General features: G+C 45.0%; 1 protein-coding gene across 20 annotated transcripts in view; it reads right to left on the minus strand.

Moving 5' to 3' along the window:
• Nucleotides 1-20,628, minus strand: part of LTBP1 (latent transforming growth factor beta binding protein 1) — a 454,253-nt gene extending 433,625 nt beyond the window's left edge. For all 20 annotated transcript variants that reach the window (XM_060412286.1, XM_042246288.2, XM_060412293.1 and 17 more), the window contains exons 1-2: nt 19,801-20,628; nt 18,683-18,753 (exon numbers count right to left, since the gene is read on the minus strand). In XM_060412286.1, coding sequence (XP_060268269.1) covers nt 18,683-18,753; nt 19,801-20,267 — 538 coding nt within the window. In that variant the 5' untranslated portion in view covers nt 20,268-20,628. The remainder of the gene's footprint in view (nt 1-18,682; nt 18,754-19,800) is intronic.
• Nucleotides 20,629-20,884: the final 256 nt, after the last annotated feature.

Below are 20,884 nucleotides of genomic sequence, written 5' to 3' on the forward strand. Positions count from 1 at the left end.
GCTTTATAACTCTGTGATCCACATAGGATTTGAATGAAAGGATTATCAGAGGATGTTTCCAAGCCCTCATGATTTGTAATTTTCTTGTTCTTAAAGTAACTTTGAATGCTGTCCACTTTGGCCATAATTTTATTGTTCTTAAAGTAACATTGAATGCTGTCCACTCTGGCCATAGGGCTTACCCCTTTAACCTACAAGGATGCCTTATCCATCTGCTGCAATGGTAGATTCTTCTTCTTTAATAAGACTTGTGGTAAAAGCAAGTCCAAACCCTCCCAACGGGAGAACCCCTTTTCCAGCCAAACTATAAAGTCAGCACCATCCATTAATGGAATGAGAGTTTTCCCACCAGACTCCCCAAGTCCAAATTCTATCCTCAAAAGCCATTTCAAACAGTTCCTATTCTAATATCTCGCCAAAGGAGAGCAAGGTCCTTCCTTCAAAGCGTCACTACTCCAGACTGGGAGCTACTCGAAGATACAACCATGCTTCACCCATGTTTGCATTTCCAGTACTGGAAAGTGAATGGCACACGGTACGTGTTCACTTGGTGCTCCTTTGATGAATGAATGACCCTTGGGGCTGGGCTGCTCTTCTGACATCTGCACATTCGTCCTTATTGTGCCTAACAAAGCATCAGCGTTTCAAAAGCTAAGAACCATATCCATTTATTATCTCACAGTTTCTGTAAGCGAGCAGTCTGAGCACAAATCAACCAGCTCTTCTGCTTCAGGGTTTCACAAGGCTATAATCAAGGTGTCAGTGGGGCCGCAGTCTCATCTGAGGTTCAAGAGGGAAAGAATCTACTTCCAAGATCATTCAGGTTGTTGGCAGACTTCATTTCCTTGTGGCTGTCAGACTGAGCGCCCCAGCTTCATACTGGTTACCAGCTAAGGACAGCCCAAGCTTCCCGCCACATGGACCTCTGCATAGGCAAGCCACAAGCCCTAGAGGGCAGCCCACTTTTTCCAAGCCAGCAGGAAGTCTCTCACTCCAGCCCACCAAGACAGAGTCACACATAACATAACCAAGGAAATGACATTCTATCACTTTTGACATATTGTACTGACCTGAAGCAAGTCACAGGTTCTTCCCACACTCAAGAGCAGGGAATTATACAAGGGCTACCTTACGGTGTGCAGCCACACTCCCGGTGTTATCATCATCTCAGCCTCCTCCACTGGGCTGTCAGCTCCACAGAGCAGGGTCTTAGCCATCTGTACATTGCCTTCTATATAGTACTTTATTAAAAGTTTAGTGAATTAAAATGAAAGGCCAAGCAAGTATAAGGTATAGGCCTCTAGGGACATTTACAGAGAGATAACTCAGCTATAAAAATGTTAGCAGTTTTTTGGGTTTTTTTCTTTTTGGTTTTCTTTGTAAAGTGTTTACCCATACTGAGACTGAAGGAATGAGAACTAATTTTTTTAATCCATATTTTAAGCCATTCTTCAAATTTGGGTCTTTTCAAAATTTGAGCACCATTTTCCAGTACTGCAGCCCTGTCTACATAACATTTAAACTTCTGGATGCTTTAATCAAAAGTAACATATGGGTTTTTAGAAATAACTGTGTTTCCATTGGGAAGAGAAGACAAAATACTTACTTTTAACCAGGTGTAACTATTATCATAGTAACTGATAATTTAAATAAGATACCCCACCCCTACCCCAGAAAAAAAGTATTTCTACTTGGAGAAGAAACAGATATTTTTTTAAAAAAACCTAATTTTCCTTCCATACACAGATAAAGTATTTTTGCATCCACTATTTTGTAGGAAAAAAAAAGACACGTGATGGGGAAAACAGTCCCTATTTCACAGGACAAGCAAATCAACTCCGTATTCATTCTTTTTCTACAAAAGCTCCTGGTTTTATGATAGGCGATTCCTTTCCTAAACACACATCTCATAAAAGTGTGTGTCACTGCTGAAATTCTTAACTGGGCTAATTCCAAAGATCTGATGCATTCCTCCAGCAACTTCCAGGAATGAGTCAGCAGGACCCCAAGGAATGGCCGAGCAGCACTGACTTGTCCCTTCTCCATCTGAACTTCCTCATCTCCACACAAGAAGGCTTTGTCCCTGCCAACGCTGAGGGCATGTTCTGGACTAGAGCTTGCTCTTCATTTCACTTTTAAATTATCTTGGACTCGAGAAGCAGTACCTGCCTCCAAAACAAGATGTCACATTTGCTCCTATTCCTTTTATTAATTTTTTAATACCTTTCACATCATTCCTTGCCTGAGACGTCTTTTATTTCAGTAGACCCACTTTAAACCCAGGGTCCTCAAGCTTCCTTGTGGATCAGCTGGCTGGGTACTTGTGAAAACAAGAGTCACGGGTGATCCCCCTGGGGCTCCACTGTGGTAGGTCTGGGATGGGGCCCTACAACCTGCCTTTCTTTTTTTTATTGGAGTATAGTTGATTTACAATGTGGTGTTCCTTTCTGGTGTACAGCAAACTGATTCAGGTATATCTATCTTATGTATAATATAATATAGAGAACATATATTTTTTCATATTCTTTTCCACTATGGTTTATTACTAGATATTGACTATAATTCCCTGCGCTATATAGTGGAACCTTAAAGTTTATCTATTTTATATACAGTAGTTTGTATCTGCTAATCCCAAACTCTTAATCTGTCCCTCCCCACCCCCTTTCCCTTTGGTAATCATAAGCTTGTTTTCTACATCTGTGAGTCTGTTTCTATTTCATCAAAAAGTCATTCCCACAACCCACATTTCTTACACATTCCACAGCGGGGTGTGAGGCAAAGGGGGCCTGTGTACCCACAAAGCTGATAAATGTAGCTTTGAAGAGTATGAAGTGTGATTTTAATACCATCCACAGTGAAGAAGAGAACTAGGAAGGCCCAAAGATACAAAACTCATATTCACGGAGCGGCAAAAATGGCTTTTCCAAGTCTCCTCGGTGACTGTGCAGAACAGACTGTGTGGCTGTGTGCATGGCGGCGCCTACTCGGGTCCGAGGTTCCCATCTGGGATGAAGGAATGTCCCCAGGCCCTTGGGCAGAGGAGAAAACCCAAGCTTCCAGTCCCCAAGGCCTGGAGCCCACAGGAGCCAATCTCCCTGGACTCCTCCCCACCATAGGTGATCAAGGAGAGGGTGCATGACGGAGGATCATGGAGGGGTGCGGGAGGGAGGGGACGGGGACGCAGAAAGGGAGGAGGTGGAGGTGGGTTTGGCCAGAGCAGTGGTTCTCAAACCACAGCTATATCGGCACCCCCTGGAGTGTGCATTAAAACAAGAGTGCTGGGCCCCAACCTCAGAGCTTCTAATTCAGTGAGTCCAGGTCGGGGCGTGAGAGTCTGCCTTTCTAGCAAGTTCCTGGGTGATGCTGCTGCCCCTGATCCAGGGACCACGCTTTGAGAACCACTAGGTCTGCGACGTGCCATTCAGGCAGACTATTACAGGAAGGTATGGGGCAACTGTACCAGAGAAAGGCTCTCAAACATTCAACAGTGGGCATTAAAAACCCTCATCCAGGAGGTTTGCTATAATATACATTCTCTCCTAACAAAAGGAATGGCTTACTAACATAATCTCAATTGCCACTGAGTTAAATGAATTTCAGCTGGTCTTTGCCTCAAAACAAGTGTGACTTGTAATGCTTATTAATCAAGCAACTGAGAGTCTATTGTATATGCAGAAACGCTGCAGAGGCCAACTTCCCAACCGATAAAAAGTAAAACAAAAATAGGGACCCTGCCTGTCATTTAACTTATCATCTGTATTATTTCACCTCTGATTACTGAGAAACTCTGGACTAAAAACACAACCTTTTCATTATCACAATAAGAAAGAAACAGAGCTTTCGTGAAAGAAGGGTTGTCTTTGCCTGCACTCTACCTTTAGGAGAATAAAGCAAATCAATTGTGTGTTGTGGGTAAGGGTAGTAAAGTGGCGATTTAGGTATTTTTGCCTGTTTTCAAGCCAACTTTTAGGAGTTGCCCCCCAGAGACTATAAATCATTGGTAAACAGATGATCAATGTAAAGACGTGATACACAAGCTCTGTGATTCCCCCAAAACTTAAGAAATACATTAAGCCTTCTCACTTTCAAGACAAGAATTATACCAACACATTACAGGAAACAATTTTCACTAACAATTGAAAAATGTTCACAAAACAGAAATCTTTTTAACATCACCTTATACTAATAGGGCTCTTTTGTGCAGTATGTTCATGAACCTCATTTTATTTGATCTTCACTTACAAAATGGGAGATGTAGCCAATGGGTGCCATTAACCTCATTTACAAATAGGAACAAAATCACCCAGGTTGCCTTTGTACCTACTTCAGTTTCACCCCCAAAATCTGTATGTTAGATTGAGGGGAGAAGGGGCACTGAAGAACAGAATTCAAATGCAATGCTAAAATTTTACACTCTTACTTTAATACATCCTAACCACTCTCTGGTTAGAATTTCCTACAATACAAGATTGGGATTTTTACCTTTAAACTTTTTGAAGGATTTAACATTTTATTTTTCATTTAGTATCACGTGAAGATCTCCCTAATTGTTAACACAGCAGTTAACATACCAGAGACTTTTTTTTTTTTTTTTTTTGATACTCAAACTTTCATCCTAAGTCTCAGCCTCATGGCTCTGGTGAGCGTGTTATCTTCTGGCAGAGCTTGGCTGAGGCATGGAAGTTCAGGCAGCACGAAGCCGGTCTGGAGATCTGGGTACAAGGCAGGCAGTCGGACTGTGACCATAATTTGGGTGTGACCTTGGGTACTTCACTCTTCCATACACTGCTTTTCTCATCAATACAAATTAGCAATAAAGGGGATTAAAATTTCTATTTAAAACCCTATTTTTCAATTAATGATTGAATCTGTTGTATTTCTTTATACCAACAATAAAATATCAGAACGGGAAAGTAAAAAAAATAATCTCTTTTAAAAGCACATTAAGAAAAAAACGTGATCAAGGAGCTAAAAGACTTGCATGTTGAAAACTATGAAACTCTGATAAAGGAAACTCAAAATCATTTAAAGAAATGGAAACATAACCCATACTCTTGGATTGGAAGATGTAACATCATCAATATGGCCACACTGTCAAAGCAATCTATACATTCAATTGCATTAATTCCTATAAAATACCCGACATTTTTCATAGAACTAGAACAAATAATCCTACAGCTTATATGAAACCATAAAAGACCCAGAATTGCCGAAGTAATCCTGAGGAAAGAGAACAAAGCTGGAGGCACAACCCTCCCAGACTTCAGACAATGCTACAAAACTATAGTAATCAAAACTGTGTGATATTGGCCCCAAACTGACATATCAGTCAATGGAACTGAAGACAGCCCAGAAATAAACCCACACACCCAGTCACCCCATCAATTAATCTTCAACAAAGGAGGCAAAAATATACAATGGAGAAAAAGTCTCTTCAGCAAGTGGTGGTGGGAAAGCTGGACACCCACGTGTTAATCAATGAAGTTAGAACACTCCCTCACACCATAAACAAAAATAATTCAAAATGGCTTAAATATGACACAACATGAAAACTCCTAGAAAACAACGTAAGCAAAACATTCTCTGACCTAGCAATGTTTTCTTAGGTCAGTCTCCCAAGGCAACAGAAATAAAAGCAAAAATAAAGAAATGGGACCTAATTAAACTGACAAGCTTTTGCACGGCGTAAACAAAATGAAAAGACAATCATGGAATGGGAAAAAATATTTGCAAACAATGTGACCAACCAGGACTTAACTTCCAAAATATACAAACAGTTCACACAAACTCAGTAACAGAACAACCACCACCACCCAATCAAGAAATAGGCAGAAGACCTAGATATTTCTCCAAAATAGACATACAGATAGTCAATAGGCACATGAAGAGATACTCAACATCAATAATTATTAGAGACATGCAAATCAAAACTACAATGAAGTACCACCTCACACTGGTCAGAATGTCCATCATTAAAAAGTATATAAATAGCAAATGCTGGAGAGGGTGAAGAGAAAAGGGAAACATCCCCCACTGTCGGCTATCGGAATGTGAATTGGTGCAGCCACAGAAAACATGTGGAGGTTTCTTTAAAAATTAAAAATAGAGTGGCCATATGACCTAGCAATTCCACTCCTGGGCATATATCTAGAGAAAACTATAATTCAAAAAGATACATGAAGCCCAGTGTTCAAAGCAACACAATCTACAATAGGCAAGACACAGAAACAGCCTAAATGTCCATCAATAGATGACAGCATGGACGGGCCTGGAAACTGCACTTCATACTAAATGAAGAAAGTCAGACAGATAAAGACAAGTATCATACGATATTATTTATATGTGGAAATAAATATGTTAATACAAATGAACTTATTTACAAGCCAGAAACAGACTCACAGACATAGGAAACAAACTTATGATTAACAAAGGGGAAAGAGGGTGGGGAGGGGTAAATTAGGAGTTGGGATTAGCAGATACAAACTACTATATAGAAAATGAACAGCAACGTTCTATTGTATAGCACAAGGCATTATATTTGACATCCTGGAATAAACCACTATGGAAATGAATATGAAAAAGAATGGATGTGTGTATCTCTGAATCACTTTGCTGTATACCAGGAACTGATACAACATTGTAAATCAACTATACTTTAATTTTTTTAACAAAGGTCAACAAAATTCTCTTTCCATGCTAACTAGTGATGAAAAATACCAAATCCTATACTGTGTTTATTCCTTAGTAATAAAATCCACTTCTATCTGTAACTTCCCTATTTATGGTTTTCCATAAGACCTGACTGGGGCTCCAGCCATGTCTCCCTTACCACCTATTACTCTAGCTCTCACTGACAACCCAGCAAAACTCACGTCTGGCGTCCTGTACAGGGTCAGGCCTATTCCCAGCCCAAGGCCTTTGTGTTAGCTGTTCTCTTGGCTGAAAAAGCCTTTCCTCCACACCCTTTCATACCACACAGGTCTCATAAGTCATTTCCTTATAGAGACCTTTCCTTACTCCACCCCTCTCTCCCAGCCCCCACCACTCTTGAACCTACTGCCCTAGTTTTTTTCCTTCTTTGTACTTAATACCTTCTGTGAGGCATTAACTAGCACACAGGGACTGAGTGAAAGTATAACAAATGAATCATTCATTCATTCATTCATTCATTCAAACATTCCATCCCATCCTTCCTTCCCTGAAACTCCATGTCCTTACTAGGTCCTGAGGATAAAAAGCCAGTTATGGTATGATCCCTTCCCTCACAGATGGAGCTCACATTCCAGCTGAGAAGCACACAGCCACACACGCACACGTGCAGCTGTGATACAATGTGGAAAAGGGTAAGACAGAAGAGGATTTGTATGCAGGATTTGTATGCCTGATATTCACAAGAATGACCTGAATTAGGCTGGGTGATGAATGATCCCTCTGCCCATTCGTTTCATTCATCCAGGTTGAAAAAAATCTCAGAAGAGTTAGGTCACTGATCTACTTTAAATTACACAGTCAGTGTCAAGAGTCAAAAGTGCCCCTCAGTTCAGTTCCGTCGCTCAGTCGTGTCTGACTCTTTGCGACCCCATGAATCACAGCACGCCAGGTCTCCCTGTCCAGCACCAACTCCCAGAGTTCACTCAGACTCACGTCCATCGAGTCAGTGATGCCATCCAGCCATCTCATCCTCTGTCGTCCCCTTCTCCTCCTGCCCCCAATCCCTCCCAGCATCAGAGTCTTTTCCAATGAGTCAGCTCTTCGCATGAGGTGGCCAAAGTACTGGAGTTTCAGCTTTAGCATCATTCACTCCTACTCTTGAACAACTGTAGCAAATGATTCATCAAGGTGAGGTGGTACCTCTGAGCCGATTTAAATAGCTTTTATAATGAAATATTTTGAAGATGCTAATTGTTAACTGTCCACTTGAGATGGTGTTAAGATAAAACACATATCAGTGAAAGGATGGCAATTCTACTTTTACTTTATAATAGTAACAATAAAATGGCAACCCACTCCAGTGTTCTTGCCTGGAGAATCCCAGGGACGGCAGGCCTGGTGGGCTGCCGTCTCTGGGGTCGCACAGAGTCGGACACGACTGAAGCGACTTAGCAGCAGCAGCAGCAGTAACAATAATAAACTGAAGTTCCTGCAAGACTGAAAGGGAGATTGGAATTGTTTTGTAATCTTATAAGAAATACAAACATTTTAAAGTCTACAAAGATAAAGGGTCCTTATTATTATATTTTCCTTATTTTATTATCTTCTTTTCCTCCAGCGGTTTTTTGCTGGTTACATCTTCTATCCTCTGTAAAGATGCTTCTTTGATTCATTACCAAAATACCTCTGAAGGTTCCTCTTCAACCATTTAGTTCTCACCTCTAAATAATTGATGAGTAAATCAACCACATCAACTTCAGTTAAAAACACCTCCCTCCAATTTGTCTTCCCATCCACTGACCAAACTCATCCTTCCTCTGGTTGAGCAGAACCAAGAGCATGTATTAAAAAACCAGCCCATCCATCTCCTAATTTACAAAACACAACATTTCACAAATTGTTTACTTAGGTCCGTGCCAACAATATTACTCAAATGTGGTGGAGTGAAAAAACCACAGGGACTAGTGTAGTTGGCCAAGAGCAGTATTTGGGGATCTAAAATTACAGGGAAAATCATACAACATTCATTATACTTAGTCCCAAATTTCTATCAGATGATGTTGAGCAGAAAGATTCTAAAATTGGCAGTGAGAAAGGAAAAGCTGTCTTACGGTTTGGGCCATGCCAGGGTAGCCTTCAGAGAAGCAGGAGGAAATGGAATAAGGTGGTATGCCCTTGAAAAGCTGTCATAATAAGCAGTGTCTGTCGGGCAAGGGATAAACACACAGAAATATATAGTGGAAAGAAAACCAAAGGGGAATTACCACCCAAAGGTGAGAGGAGACGGAAAAGGAAGTGGAATTCTTTATGTAGTATTTAGAGGAGAGTATTTACAACACAGCAAAATCAGAGATACGTGTTCAATTCAATTCTACTCAATTCAGTTAGCATATGTCCTACAGCAAGGAAGGGAGCCTGGGTACTTAAAATGATATAAAAAATCCTGCTTCCCAGGAGGTCCACGTGGATGGTGGGGGCAGACGCCTCTCCCACCTGGTCTAGCCATACAGAGCAAAGTAAGAGTGCAATCAGAGTGCTCCAGAAGAGGGGAAGAGAAAAGGAGAACAGAAGAACAGGGCCTCCAGAAGAAAAGGGCATCTGCGAAACACCAAGAGGGGTGTGTAAAAGGCTGGGGTGCCCACGAGGGGCAAGGTCAAGTCCAAGATCAGAGTGAGGATGTGTTGGCAAAGTGTTAACATCAAGTTAGGTGCCTTATATTCTAGCTCCAAAGACTGAACGTGTAACCAAGGAACTCCACGACCTCTAGTTCAGGGCAAGTAAAACTCTGGCCTAGTAAGGAGAGAAAGAGAAGGAAGGCAAAAAGGTGGGTATGATCGGGAGTAACAGACAGCATTTTCTTCATGTTGTCTTAGGTCTAAATGACAGTGTGCACACACATGCTCACTGCCCAATGGACTGTGCCTACATGAAATGTTCACCCTTAATAATAAGCTAGGCAAATAGGTACACAAAAGCGTATACAAACACAGGTCTGTATTTTTCCACAAGTACCAAAACAACCACTTTGTGTCACATCAACAAATTATGTACTGTTTTCTCTCCACTAGGAAGACAGGAAACATCATTAGTAAAACATGCAGTGAAGGCAAGATAAGACCTTCGTCTCTCCCTTATCCATAAATCATTGTGCTTAATTACCACGTCAGGGAGGTTTTAAAAACATGAGCCCAGTGAGCAGGGCTGGATGTATTATTGTCTGCATTTTTGTGTATTTAAAATATCTTATAATTAAAAATAAAACACTTAGTAGAAATAAAGCACCCAACATGTTCCAAAGTGTTTAAATCTTTTTTAAAACCACTTTATTTAACCACCATTAACAATTTTTTATCATTAACAATTTTTGCAAATTTCTAATTCTTATAAAAATACATGTATTGGGACTTCCCTGGTGGTCCAGTGGTTAAGAATCTGCCTGCCATGGCTTCCATTCCTGACCCGGGAAGATCCCACACGGCTCGTGGCAACTACACCCTTGTGCCACAACTAGTGAGCCTGCGCTCTAGAGCCTGCCCATGAGCCAAAATTGCTGAGCCCGTGCACCGCAACTATTGAAGCTCTTGAACCTAGAGCCCGGGCTCCACCACAAGAGAAGCGACCGAGATGAGAAGCCAGCACACTGCAGCTAGACAGTAGCCTCCACTCATTGCAACTAGAGAAACCTCGCATGCAGCAATGCAGACCTAGCACAGCCAAAAATAAATCATTTTTTTAATGTATTTATCATTCAACTAACTAAAGAAAAACTGGGTATAATAACCCTATATGCAGAATCTCTTTAAAGCAGACCAAGTGGAAAAGGCCAGAGGTGTAACCAAAATCAACAGTGGCCAATTCCTTACATTGCCTGCTCCCTGGAGCAGCCCAAGCTTCTGCACTAGGGAAGAAGGCACATTAGATCCACAGTCAGACTGAGGGGGAGGGTCCCAACTGAGCCTCTACCCACCCACCCTCGGGTCACTGCAAGGGAATCCCCAAGTGCCTCGGGGATGGCCCAGGGCTCTAAGTAGCCCACTTCTCAAGCCCAGGTGCAGAGCATCTGTGGATTCGACTGTGAGTTGAATGATTCTCCCCACAAAGAACTAGAGTCCTGATCCCTAGTACCTGAGTATGTGACCTTATCTAGTGGTGCTCAATCACTCAGCAGTGTCCAACTCCTTGTGACCTTATCTAGAGCTAGGATCTTTACAGAGGTGATCACATCCAAACAAGGTCATTGAGGTGAGCTCTAATCTGATATGATTGGTGTCCTTATAAAAAGGGGCAACTTGGACCTCAAGATAGACATGCATAGACTAAAGGAAAATGAGGTGAAGAAACACAATGAGAAGACAGCCTTCTGCTAGCCAGGGAGTAAGGCCTGGAACAGATCTTCCCTCACACCTTCACAAGCAATCAGCCCTTCTGACATCTTGATTTTGGACCTCCAACCTCCAGAGCTCTCATTCCTGTTGTTCTAAGCCACCCTGTTGGCGATACTTTGTTATGGGCTAGGGAATTCACAGTGAGCTCTGGCAGGGAAAGTCCATCCAAGGCAGGGAGGGCTGTCACGGGAGCTCAAGACCAAGACCTCAGGAGAGAGGTTTCAGCATCGGGCTGTCCAGGAAGCAGCAGAAAGAACAACAAACCAAGAGCCATAGAGCTGGGTGGGGGCTGGGCCCTGCCCGCCACTTAAACAGGGGTAATAAATCATGCCTGCCTGGCCTACACCCCCACGGGTATGGAGGTCAAGGAATGCTCTCCAGTGCTTGGCAGCACATATACCAACACTAGAAAGACACAAAGATAAGGATGATCCCTACAAAAGCATAAAACGCAAATTCATGAAGCGTTTCTTTCTTTTTTTTAAGTAAAAGAAACGGAATGCCCTCTGCAGGCTCCAAAGCACCGCACAAATGTGCACAAATCGCCCTCTCTCATCCGCAGATCTTAAGGTTCTGCTCTGATTTTGCTCCCTGTTGCCAGAGTGGCAACACCGCCCTTGCACTTCACCCTGCTCATCACTCGGAAGCACTTGGAAGCAAAATCTGCATTTTAGGAAAACTGAATTCGAGCTCCCAAACATGTTTGAGTCTGTTTGGAATATCCAAGACAACAAATAATAGGGTCAGAAACAGCAAACTCCTGCGGTGGCCAAAGGTCCTTTCAACCAGTCAGGCTTCCGAAGGGCCCAGGGTTCACTGGACAGAGAAACAGTTCCCTAACGCCTGCCAGGCAGGGACGGGGTGCACAGGCTGGCCCGGGGGGCTTCAGGGCTTCGCCACGAAGGTTTAAGTACGATCGCAGCCCAGAATTTATGGTTCCTAAATGTTTGTTTTAACCAGTGCTGAGAACACATATTTGACCCAGTGTGAACTTGACCTCTGGGTCCTTCTCCCTTCGCTGGGCTGTCTGTGCCGCACGGCAAGATTTTTCCAGCCAACCCTTGGGCCCCTGCTCCTTGCACTGGGGCCGGGGCCGCCCTCCCAGCAGCTGCCACAGTAAACCTCACGGCAGATCTACCAGCAAGGCAGCTGTCAATGGCCATAGCAGGCTGATGAAAAATGTGTGATCACTCCAGGCCCGACTCCCGCGCTTAGCCAGCACAATGCCGAGCCAAGAGGCACAGGAGCCTCTCCATCACCTGGTACTCCAGCCACACTGCACACTCATGGGTGGTTCCACGCACTCATGGACGATGCCCTCGATGCCCACAGCTCCAGGCATCAGGGCATGCGTGACTCTGCCTCTTCTGTATATAATTAAGGAAAATGTCTAGAGTTGGCTTTTTTTTTTTTTCCCTCCAAAGCACTGTGGGCTGAATGCCAGTGGAAAAGCAACGGAATATCGATTTTCTGTTTCTTGCTAAGGAGAGAACAAGTCATTTGATGTGCCATGAGTTAAGTGAGTAAAAACAGACTCTGCGCGCCCTACAGCTGGCTGCATTTCTCCTCTATTCATAGACCCTGGCACACGGTAAAAGCTCAACAGATACCCATTACATAAATGAAAGAACCATCCATGCATTTAGGCAGGGCCTGCCCTGTGCCAGGCACCAGCTTTGGATTCAGATCTGCTGTCTTTCCTGTTCAGTCCACCTCGTTCTGCCAACCCGGCCTCACTCTCATCTCGCCTTTCTTCTTTTGTGTTGTCTGTTCCCAAGTCCGGTCTCCTCTTTAAAGCCGAGCCCACTGGCAGGGTTTCTCTCTGGCCTGCACCTACACTGAGAGGGGCACAAAAAGATTGGAACAACCAGCAGGGGGTGGGTTCAATTTAGGCAGAGGGGAAAAAAATGCAAAAATGGGGAAAGAAACAAAAAAAAAAAACCTGTTAAAACTCTCCCAATAAATGTGAACCCCTTGGAAAGAAAAAGGTGCAGTGCCATCTTCTTTGCCCAAAATGGACATCACTCTTAGCAGTCACTCCATGCACGTGTGCATGCTCAGTCACTTCAGTCCTGTCTGACTCTTTTGTGACCCCATGGACTGTAGCCCACCAGGCTTCTCTCTTCATGGGGATTCTCCAGGCAAGAATACTGGAGTGGGTTGCCATGTTCTCCTCCAGGGGATCTTCCCAACCCAAGGCTCAGACCGCTATGTCGTATGTCTCCTGCATTGGCAGGCGGGTTCTTACCACTAGCACCACCTGGGAAGCCCTAGTCACTCCATGCTAATAACTAAAATGCCATGTCTCGTGCTGGGATTTCAAGTCCTAGAGACCCATACACAAAGGGTGTTTGCAAGAGCAGCATTAATATGCAATAAGGCATCTCTACATGGAGACTGGGTGGCAAAGCCCTCAGGGCCGCCCTTGTGGACACCCACAACCGTTCTCTGCCAGTGTGGGTCCGCGGCTGCTTGTTTCACATCTCTCTGATTGGCAATTTCAGATTCGCTAAATCTTCAGTCTGCAGAAGCATTTGTCCGTGGCCCGTTTAAATTCAGTCTCAATCAGCTAAAATCAATCCAGTCTGCCTCGAAGGGGCACCTCGTTTTCCTCACAAGATTAAGCAAACTGAACAACATAAACATATCCCATCTCCTGCGCAGAAACATTTTTTTGTATCAACTGGAAAACAGCCTCTACAAATTTAAATTCTTCAATTAAATCCTTTCAATTATACTCAAAATAGAATTGACAATTAGCATCCTCGGCGTTAATGTGCACATTCAAATTGTATACACACTGTATGAGGACGCCTTTTTATTTGAAGTATAGTTATTTTACAACAGTGTGTTAATTATATGATGACTACTATCTTAACAGGAAAATTGATGTTGATGTGCCACTGCCTTTGTTATTCGTAAGTGTAACAAACCATACCCAAGTGTACTTGTTCAGTCTCAGCATAATAAGGAAGTGAGAGGGGAAAGAGACCACAAACCGATTTCTTTTGCAGCCTAAATTTCACTAGTATTTACCAAAGTAGTTGTAGTCACAAAAACCGGTATCAGAATTTTTTCCATTCAATTTATGAATGCCTTCTTTGGAAGGAATGATGCTAAAGCTAAAACTCCAGTACTTTGGCCACCTCATTCGAAGAGTTGACTCATTGGAAAAGACTCTGATGCTGGGAGGGATTGGGGGCAGGAGGAGAAGGGGACGACAGAGGATGAGATGGCTGGATGGCATCACTGACTCGATGGATGTGAGTCTGAGTGAACTCCGGGAGTTGGTGATGGACAGGGAAGCCTGGCGTGCTGCGATTCATGGGGTCGCAAAGGGTCGGACACAACTGAGAGACTGAACTGAACTGAACTAGGGGAGTATTTTCCATCTAAACAGCAAGCTTTACACCAAGATAACTAGAGATAACAAATAATCAAATATTTAGTTTCTTTTAAAGTTCTTTTTAAAGTTCCTTTTAAAGCCAGGACATGGAAGCAACCTAGATGTCCATCAGCAGATGAATGGATAAAAAAGCTGTGGTACATATACACAGTGGAATATTACTCGGCCATTGAAAAGAATACATTTGAATCAGTTCTAATGCGGTGGATGAAACTGGAGCCTATTATACAAAGTGAAGCGAGCCGGAAAGACAAACACCAATACAGTATACTAACGCATATATATGGAATTTAGAAAGATGGTAACGATAACCCTGTATGAGAGGCAGCAAAAGAGACACAGATGTATAGAACAGTCTTTCGGACTCTGTGGGAGAGGGCGAGGGTGGGATGATTTGGGAGAATGGCATTGAAACATGTAAATTATCATATGTGAAACAAATCGCCAGTCCAGGTTCCATGCATGAGACAGGATGCTCGGGGCTGGTGCTCTGGGATGACCCAGAGGGATGGTATGGGAGGGAGGTGGGAGGGGGGTTCAGGATGGGGAACATGTGTACACCCATGGCAGATTCATGTTGATGTATGGCAAAACCAATACAATATTGTAAAGTAATTAGCCACCAATTAAAATAAATAAATTTAAATTTTAAAAAAATCAAAATAAAACTACTAGCAAAAAGTTGAAAAAATAAACAAATAAAATAAAATAAATCATTCTGCGCTACAGAACAATCCAATTTACTTTATTTCTTTTTTATCAGTAATCAAAGCCAGGCAGTATGGAAGTGATTGGCTTTTTCGTCTCTTCCTTTTTTTTTATTTCATCTACATTGAGGTATAATTGATAAATTAAAATTGCATATATTTAGGGTATATGACGATGTTTTGATATATGCACACACTATAAAATAAAGATCACAACCAAGCTAATGAACATAACCCTCACCACACAGTTGACATTTTTTGTGTGTGGTGGGAACACTCTGAGGAAATTACAAGTTTATAATACACTATTGTTAACTACAGTCACACTGCTATACATTAGATCTTCAGAATTTATTCATCTAAGGGACTAAAACTTTGTACTCCTTGACCATAGTATCTCTGTATTTCCCCCTCCCCCAACCCTAAACCACTTTAAAAATGCACTATAAAAAGGGATCCACATGTACATTCTTTGAAAAGAAGTTGACGACAATAGCTGGGGAAACACATATGGAAGGGGCTTCCCTGATGGCTCAGTGGATAAAGAATTCGCCTGCAATCCAGGAGACACAGGAGCCGTGGGTCAAGAAGATCCCCTGGAGGAGGGCGTGGCAACCCGACTCCTATATTCTTGCCTAGAGAATCCCGTGGACTGAGGAGCCTGGTAGACTACTGTCCAAAGAGTCACAAAGACTCAGATATGACTGAAGCAACTTGCCACACACACACACACACACATTCATATGGAAAAAAAGAAAACTAAATAATAGATAAATGAGACAAGGTTTACTTGGCTGGAATTCAATAATAAACTCTAACAATCCTTCTGGTTTTATCAAGGCTTTCAAACCTATAATTCTCTCTCACTTTCATACCAGCAACAATCCTGCAAAATAGTCAACTGTCTTTTTTCCTTTGTGAGATTTTAGTTTCCCGACCAGGGATCAAACCCCCAGCCTCGGCAGGGGAAACATGGAGTCTTAACCACTGGACCACCTGGGAAGTCCCAATAGTCAAGTCTTTAGCACAGTCTTTTCACGATAGGAAAATAAAAGGGTCACAGAGGTCAAATGAATTCCCCAAGGCCACACAGCTAGTGAAGGCTTGAGAATTTAAACTCAAGTTTCCTGAACCCAAGGCCAGGGGTCTTTCCCAGTGTCACACTGTTCAGCCACGGACACAGGTTTCACTGCATCAGTGGTAACCCTGGTTTTCCCACATGAAGGCAAAAGGCTCCCTCATCTCTGGCTCGGCCAGACAAACACAAGTCCCCCACTGAAACTTACCATCAAGCAGATATAGTACTTGGAATGAGCACTGACCTAACACAACGTCATTTTTAAAAACACAGTTATTCTTGAAAGGAGTTGTGATTTAAGCTTCCAGCCTTGGGGCCTGAATTAATTTGTCAGATTGGGCAGTACTGGAAGGCTAATGTTGCACTGATTACTTAAATCCCGGTGCTGTCCAAGGGCTACCTTCTAGCAGCTGGAAGGATAACTTGAACCAAAAGCCGGAAGCGTTTGTAAAAGGTATTCTGAGACTAAACCAATGGTGTAACATCCTCTGGAATGCTGCAGATGGTAACTATTCAACCCTAACTCTTCTGACTGGTCAGAGAAGGTAATGGCACCCCACTCCAGTACTCTTGCCTGGAAAATCCCATGGATGGAGGGGCCTTGTACGCTGCAGTCCATGGGGTCGCTAAGAGTCAGACACGACTGAGCGACTTCACTTTCACTTTTCACTTTCATGCATTGGAGAAGAAAATGGCAACCCACTCCAGTGTTCTTGGCTGGAGAATCCCAGGGACGGGGAAGGCTGGTGGGCTGCAATCTATGGGGTTGCACAGAGTCGGACACGACTGAAGTGGCTTAGCAGCAGCAGCAGCTTCTGACTGGTAGCCTTTTGCAGCCTTATCTTTTTCTGGGTCATCAGAGGGCACCTCTGGCTAAACCTAGGCACAACTCATGCCCTTGCCCCCTCATCTGGAGAAGCAGGAAGCATAAAGTGATTCCTCAATACGAGGATACTCTCCTTTCAGGGCATCTTTGGATCACCAAATCCCCAGACAACCTAAGAATGGGGTATTACTATTATCTTTTCAGAGAGGGCACTCAGCTGAATAGCTTACCAAGGAAACTTCTTTGAAAGTCTTAACATATTCTCTCTAACAGGCGTCAAGGAGCACTCACCCATGACCTATTAAAGAATGCTCTCTGTTTTCACTCCTTACGAGCAATACCCCACTTTACACAGCAGTAGTGCTGCCATGGATGGGCTGTCTCCATGTAACAGGCAAACCATATCATACCAGGTTTTGAGCCAGAGTTACTGAAGGGAGGAGAGGACGTGTAATTTGACCCAAGCAATTGTAAACTCAGGAAAATACTGGTGCACTATTGTCAAGTGTAATATAAGAAGAAGTGAAGGATTATGAGTTAATCTAAAATGCCTACAACCCTGACTATTTCTGATCTAGCGGTTTGAGTTCCATAATGAGGAGGCTGATTAGTGAGTTCATGTCTGCCACTACTCCTTGATCACAACCAAACCATAACCCGTCTGGACATCGCTCTTTACAAAACTAAAGTCACTATGCCAAAATCCTATTTCTTTCAGGGACTGAAGGCACCTTTCAACAAGTTCACCAGAATAACTGTAATAGAAAAAAATTTTTAATTTATTCACCAGTATTTTGAAATCCAAACCATATACAAGACAAATTGCTTAATTTGATTTATTACACTGAATACTAGTAAGCAACTAAAATTTTGGATGATTCTAATCCACATGTTTATGGTTCAAGCTCTGTGCAGAGAACACCTAAGAATGCTTAACTTTTTCTGAATGGAAATAAGATTTCTTTATTTCCAATTAGCACCAGACAGAATCAACTTGTCAAGAGTAGTCTCAAACTATATTGAAACTTTCACAACGCAGAGGGGAAATAGTTTCTGATGTTCTCAAATCTATATGCATCATTAACACATTTCAAAACACTGCTAAGCATGTGTATTAGTTTGAGAAGCCCTGCAGTAGAAGTGGTTACCTCCTGGGAACCGACCTCGAGGATGGCAGATGCTGATTGCCATTGTCAGAAAGCTTTAACACTACTAATTCCAGAGCAGGGCCTCCTACTTACCATTTCCCTCCTGCCATCAACTTTAAGAATGTTTTTCATTGGTCGATATCCACGTTTAAGTTAATTGTACTGGTTCTGCCATACTGCACACCTCCAGTGAGAATTTTCTTCCTAGCCCCCCGTGGGTGTAACAGAGGTTGAGTGCAGGGGAATCTTGGATGCAAGGCACAGTTGTACCCAATGAACTGGTATGGACACCGTCATTACTTTGGCCCAGCCCTTCTTAGGTGGTGATGAGGCTGCAGATAACCGGGTGGGCTGCACTGCAGATATCAACTTCCTCAGGGCAGCATTAGCCTCTTCGGATGCCCTCTATGTGATCCCTACCCCCATGTGGGCTGACCCACGTGGCTTCCTGTGCAGGGTAGCTAGGAACAGGGACACTTACGTTTGGTGCACCTCTGGGAGCCAGGGGCCTTACTCCAGCCATGACAGCACTGCCCACCACAGACATTGACCCTGAAACAAAGCAAGAGCCCTGAGTCCAGCAGCACCAACACTCTCTTCCAGAGAACCCAAGGCTCCAGGGCACTCCAGCAAGCCCAGCCTCCTGCTTCCACCTTCCTCCAGCTTCCAGAGAGTCCTAACAGGTACTCAGGAAGCCCAACCCAAAGCTGCCCAAGTAGAAGGGTAAGGACCGGAGATCAGAGCAGGATGGGAGAACCAAAACCTGCACAACCTGGAACTAGACAGGAGAACAAAGTCCACACTAACGGATTTCTTACAAAAGTAAAGTACAGCCAACTGTATTTTGTATATTATCTGTGCCCACATTTTAAATTGAATCTGAGTTTCAGAGAGAGGCGTCCAAACAGAGGTGAGATCACAACGCCTGGAATCACCCCTGAAGGGGAAAAAAAAATAAAAGCAAAACAAGTTTCCCTCCACACCCTCAACCTATGATTAATGGGGAGGGGGGCAGGGAGGATGTTTTGGGAAGCCCAATAACAGAAACCATTGAACTGAAATTCTTGTCAATGCTAAAACATCCCCGTCCAGGGAAAGCAGACCCCACAGGTGCAGGGAAGCCAAGCCCACAATTACTAGGATGCTGAAAATTCTAGGTTACAGAACAGAGGCTGGATCTTCATAGGCAGCCCTCCTCCAAACTTTTTTTTTTTCCACTAGCTCAAAAAAAAATTAAACTGAGTTGCAAAGGGAAGTTTAATTGATGATGAGGGATTAAGCTGTAGTGACTTCATGTTTACGCCCATCTTCTAGGAGTAGTTTGGTTCGCGCACAGTAGGTTACGCCCCAGGCAGAAATGCCTTTTGTGTTTACCCGCAGCTCAGTAACAATGTGATCGGAGTTTTTATGCTTCGAGTTCCCCTGCTTCCCCGCACTCCGCTCTTTCAGCCGCACTCCCGGGAAGGAAGGCAGAGGTGGGCGGGGAGGAGACAGCCGACCCACGGCAGACGATACCCGCGGTCACCGCGGGGCCGGACCCCGCGTGTCCGCGCGCGGCTAGCGCGCGCGAGGAAGGAGGGAGAGGGCGTATGGGCTTACCCCTGCAGCTGCTGCTTCTGGTGAACCTGCAGCCTCGAGCCCCCGCCGCTCTGAGTCTCCTGCGGCACCTTGGAGCGCACCGCTTGCCTGCCCTGTTTGGCGAACGGGGCGGCCGCCGGGTGTCCGCCGGGCTTGGGGTGGAGCGGCCCGCCGGGGCCCCCGGGACGCGCCGGCTCCGGCGGCGGCGGTGGCGGCCGGAGCCCCTGCAGGGCCGCGCCGCCGGGCGGGCTGGTGCGCCGAGTCCGCTCCGAGGGGGCCCCGGCGCCGGCCGAGCTGCGGCTGTACCTGGCGTTGAGCGCGACGTTGAAGGTCCGCGGGCGCGGGGGCCCGCCCAGGGGCAAGGCGCCCGCCGCCAGGCCGGGGCCCGGGCGCACCACGTACGTGATCCTCCGCACCCGGCCGTGCGCCGATGAGGCCAGCAGCCCTGCCCACAGCAGGAGCCCCCACCTGAGCCAGGCCCCCGCCATCGCGGGCCCCAGCCGGCGCCCCTGGCCCCCGCCCCCGGCCGTGCCGCTGGCTCGGTGCGGCCGCTCACGCGCGCTCAGAATCCCCCGGAGGACGGTCGGGAGCCCGGGAGAGGCGGGGAGGAGGAAAACTCGGTTTGCAGGAGAGGAAGTTCCGCGGGCGGCTGAGCAGCCCCAGACCCCAGCCGAAGGCGGCGGGGAGGAGGGGGCGGGGTGGGGGTGGGGAGCGCGGGGTCGGGAGGGGAGGGGCGAGGGGCGCGGGCCGCGCAAGGTGAGGGTCGGCTCGCCCAGCGGCGGGCTCCAGGGGCGCCCGCCCGGGACCCGGCGAGAGTGGGCGAGGGCGGTGTGAGCGCGCGGGACGCTCAGCGGCAGCCCCGGCTGCAAAGTCTTTAAAAAGTTTCTCTCGCCGTGGAACCGAGTGTCAGATCTGAACAGCCAATCTGGCAGACGTGACGTCAGGCAGTAAATCCTAATTGGGGAAAGCGTGAGATGAGCCCGAATACGCGCCGCCACCCTCCGCATCCACAGAGATTGTTCCTGTGGGTCGGCAAAGGCAGAAGATCCAGTCTCCCGTGGAAAGGACAAAGGACACGGCAAAGTCACTGACTGGTCTTTTCCTT

The sequence above is a fragment of the Ovis aries genome, chromosome 3 (assembly GCF_016772045.2).
Source record: "Ovis aries strain OAR_USU_Benz2616 breed Rambouillet chromosome 3, ARS-UI_Ramb_v3.0, whole genome shotgun sequence".
Taxonomy (NCBI): domain Eukaryota; kingdom Metazoa; phylum Chordata; class Mammalia; order Artiodactyla; family Bovidae; genus Ovis; species Ovis aries.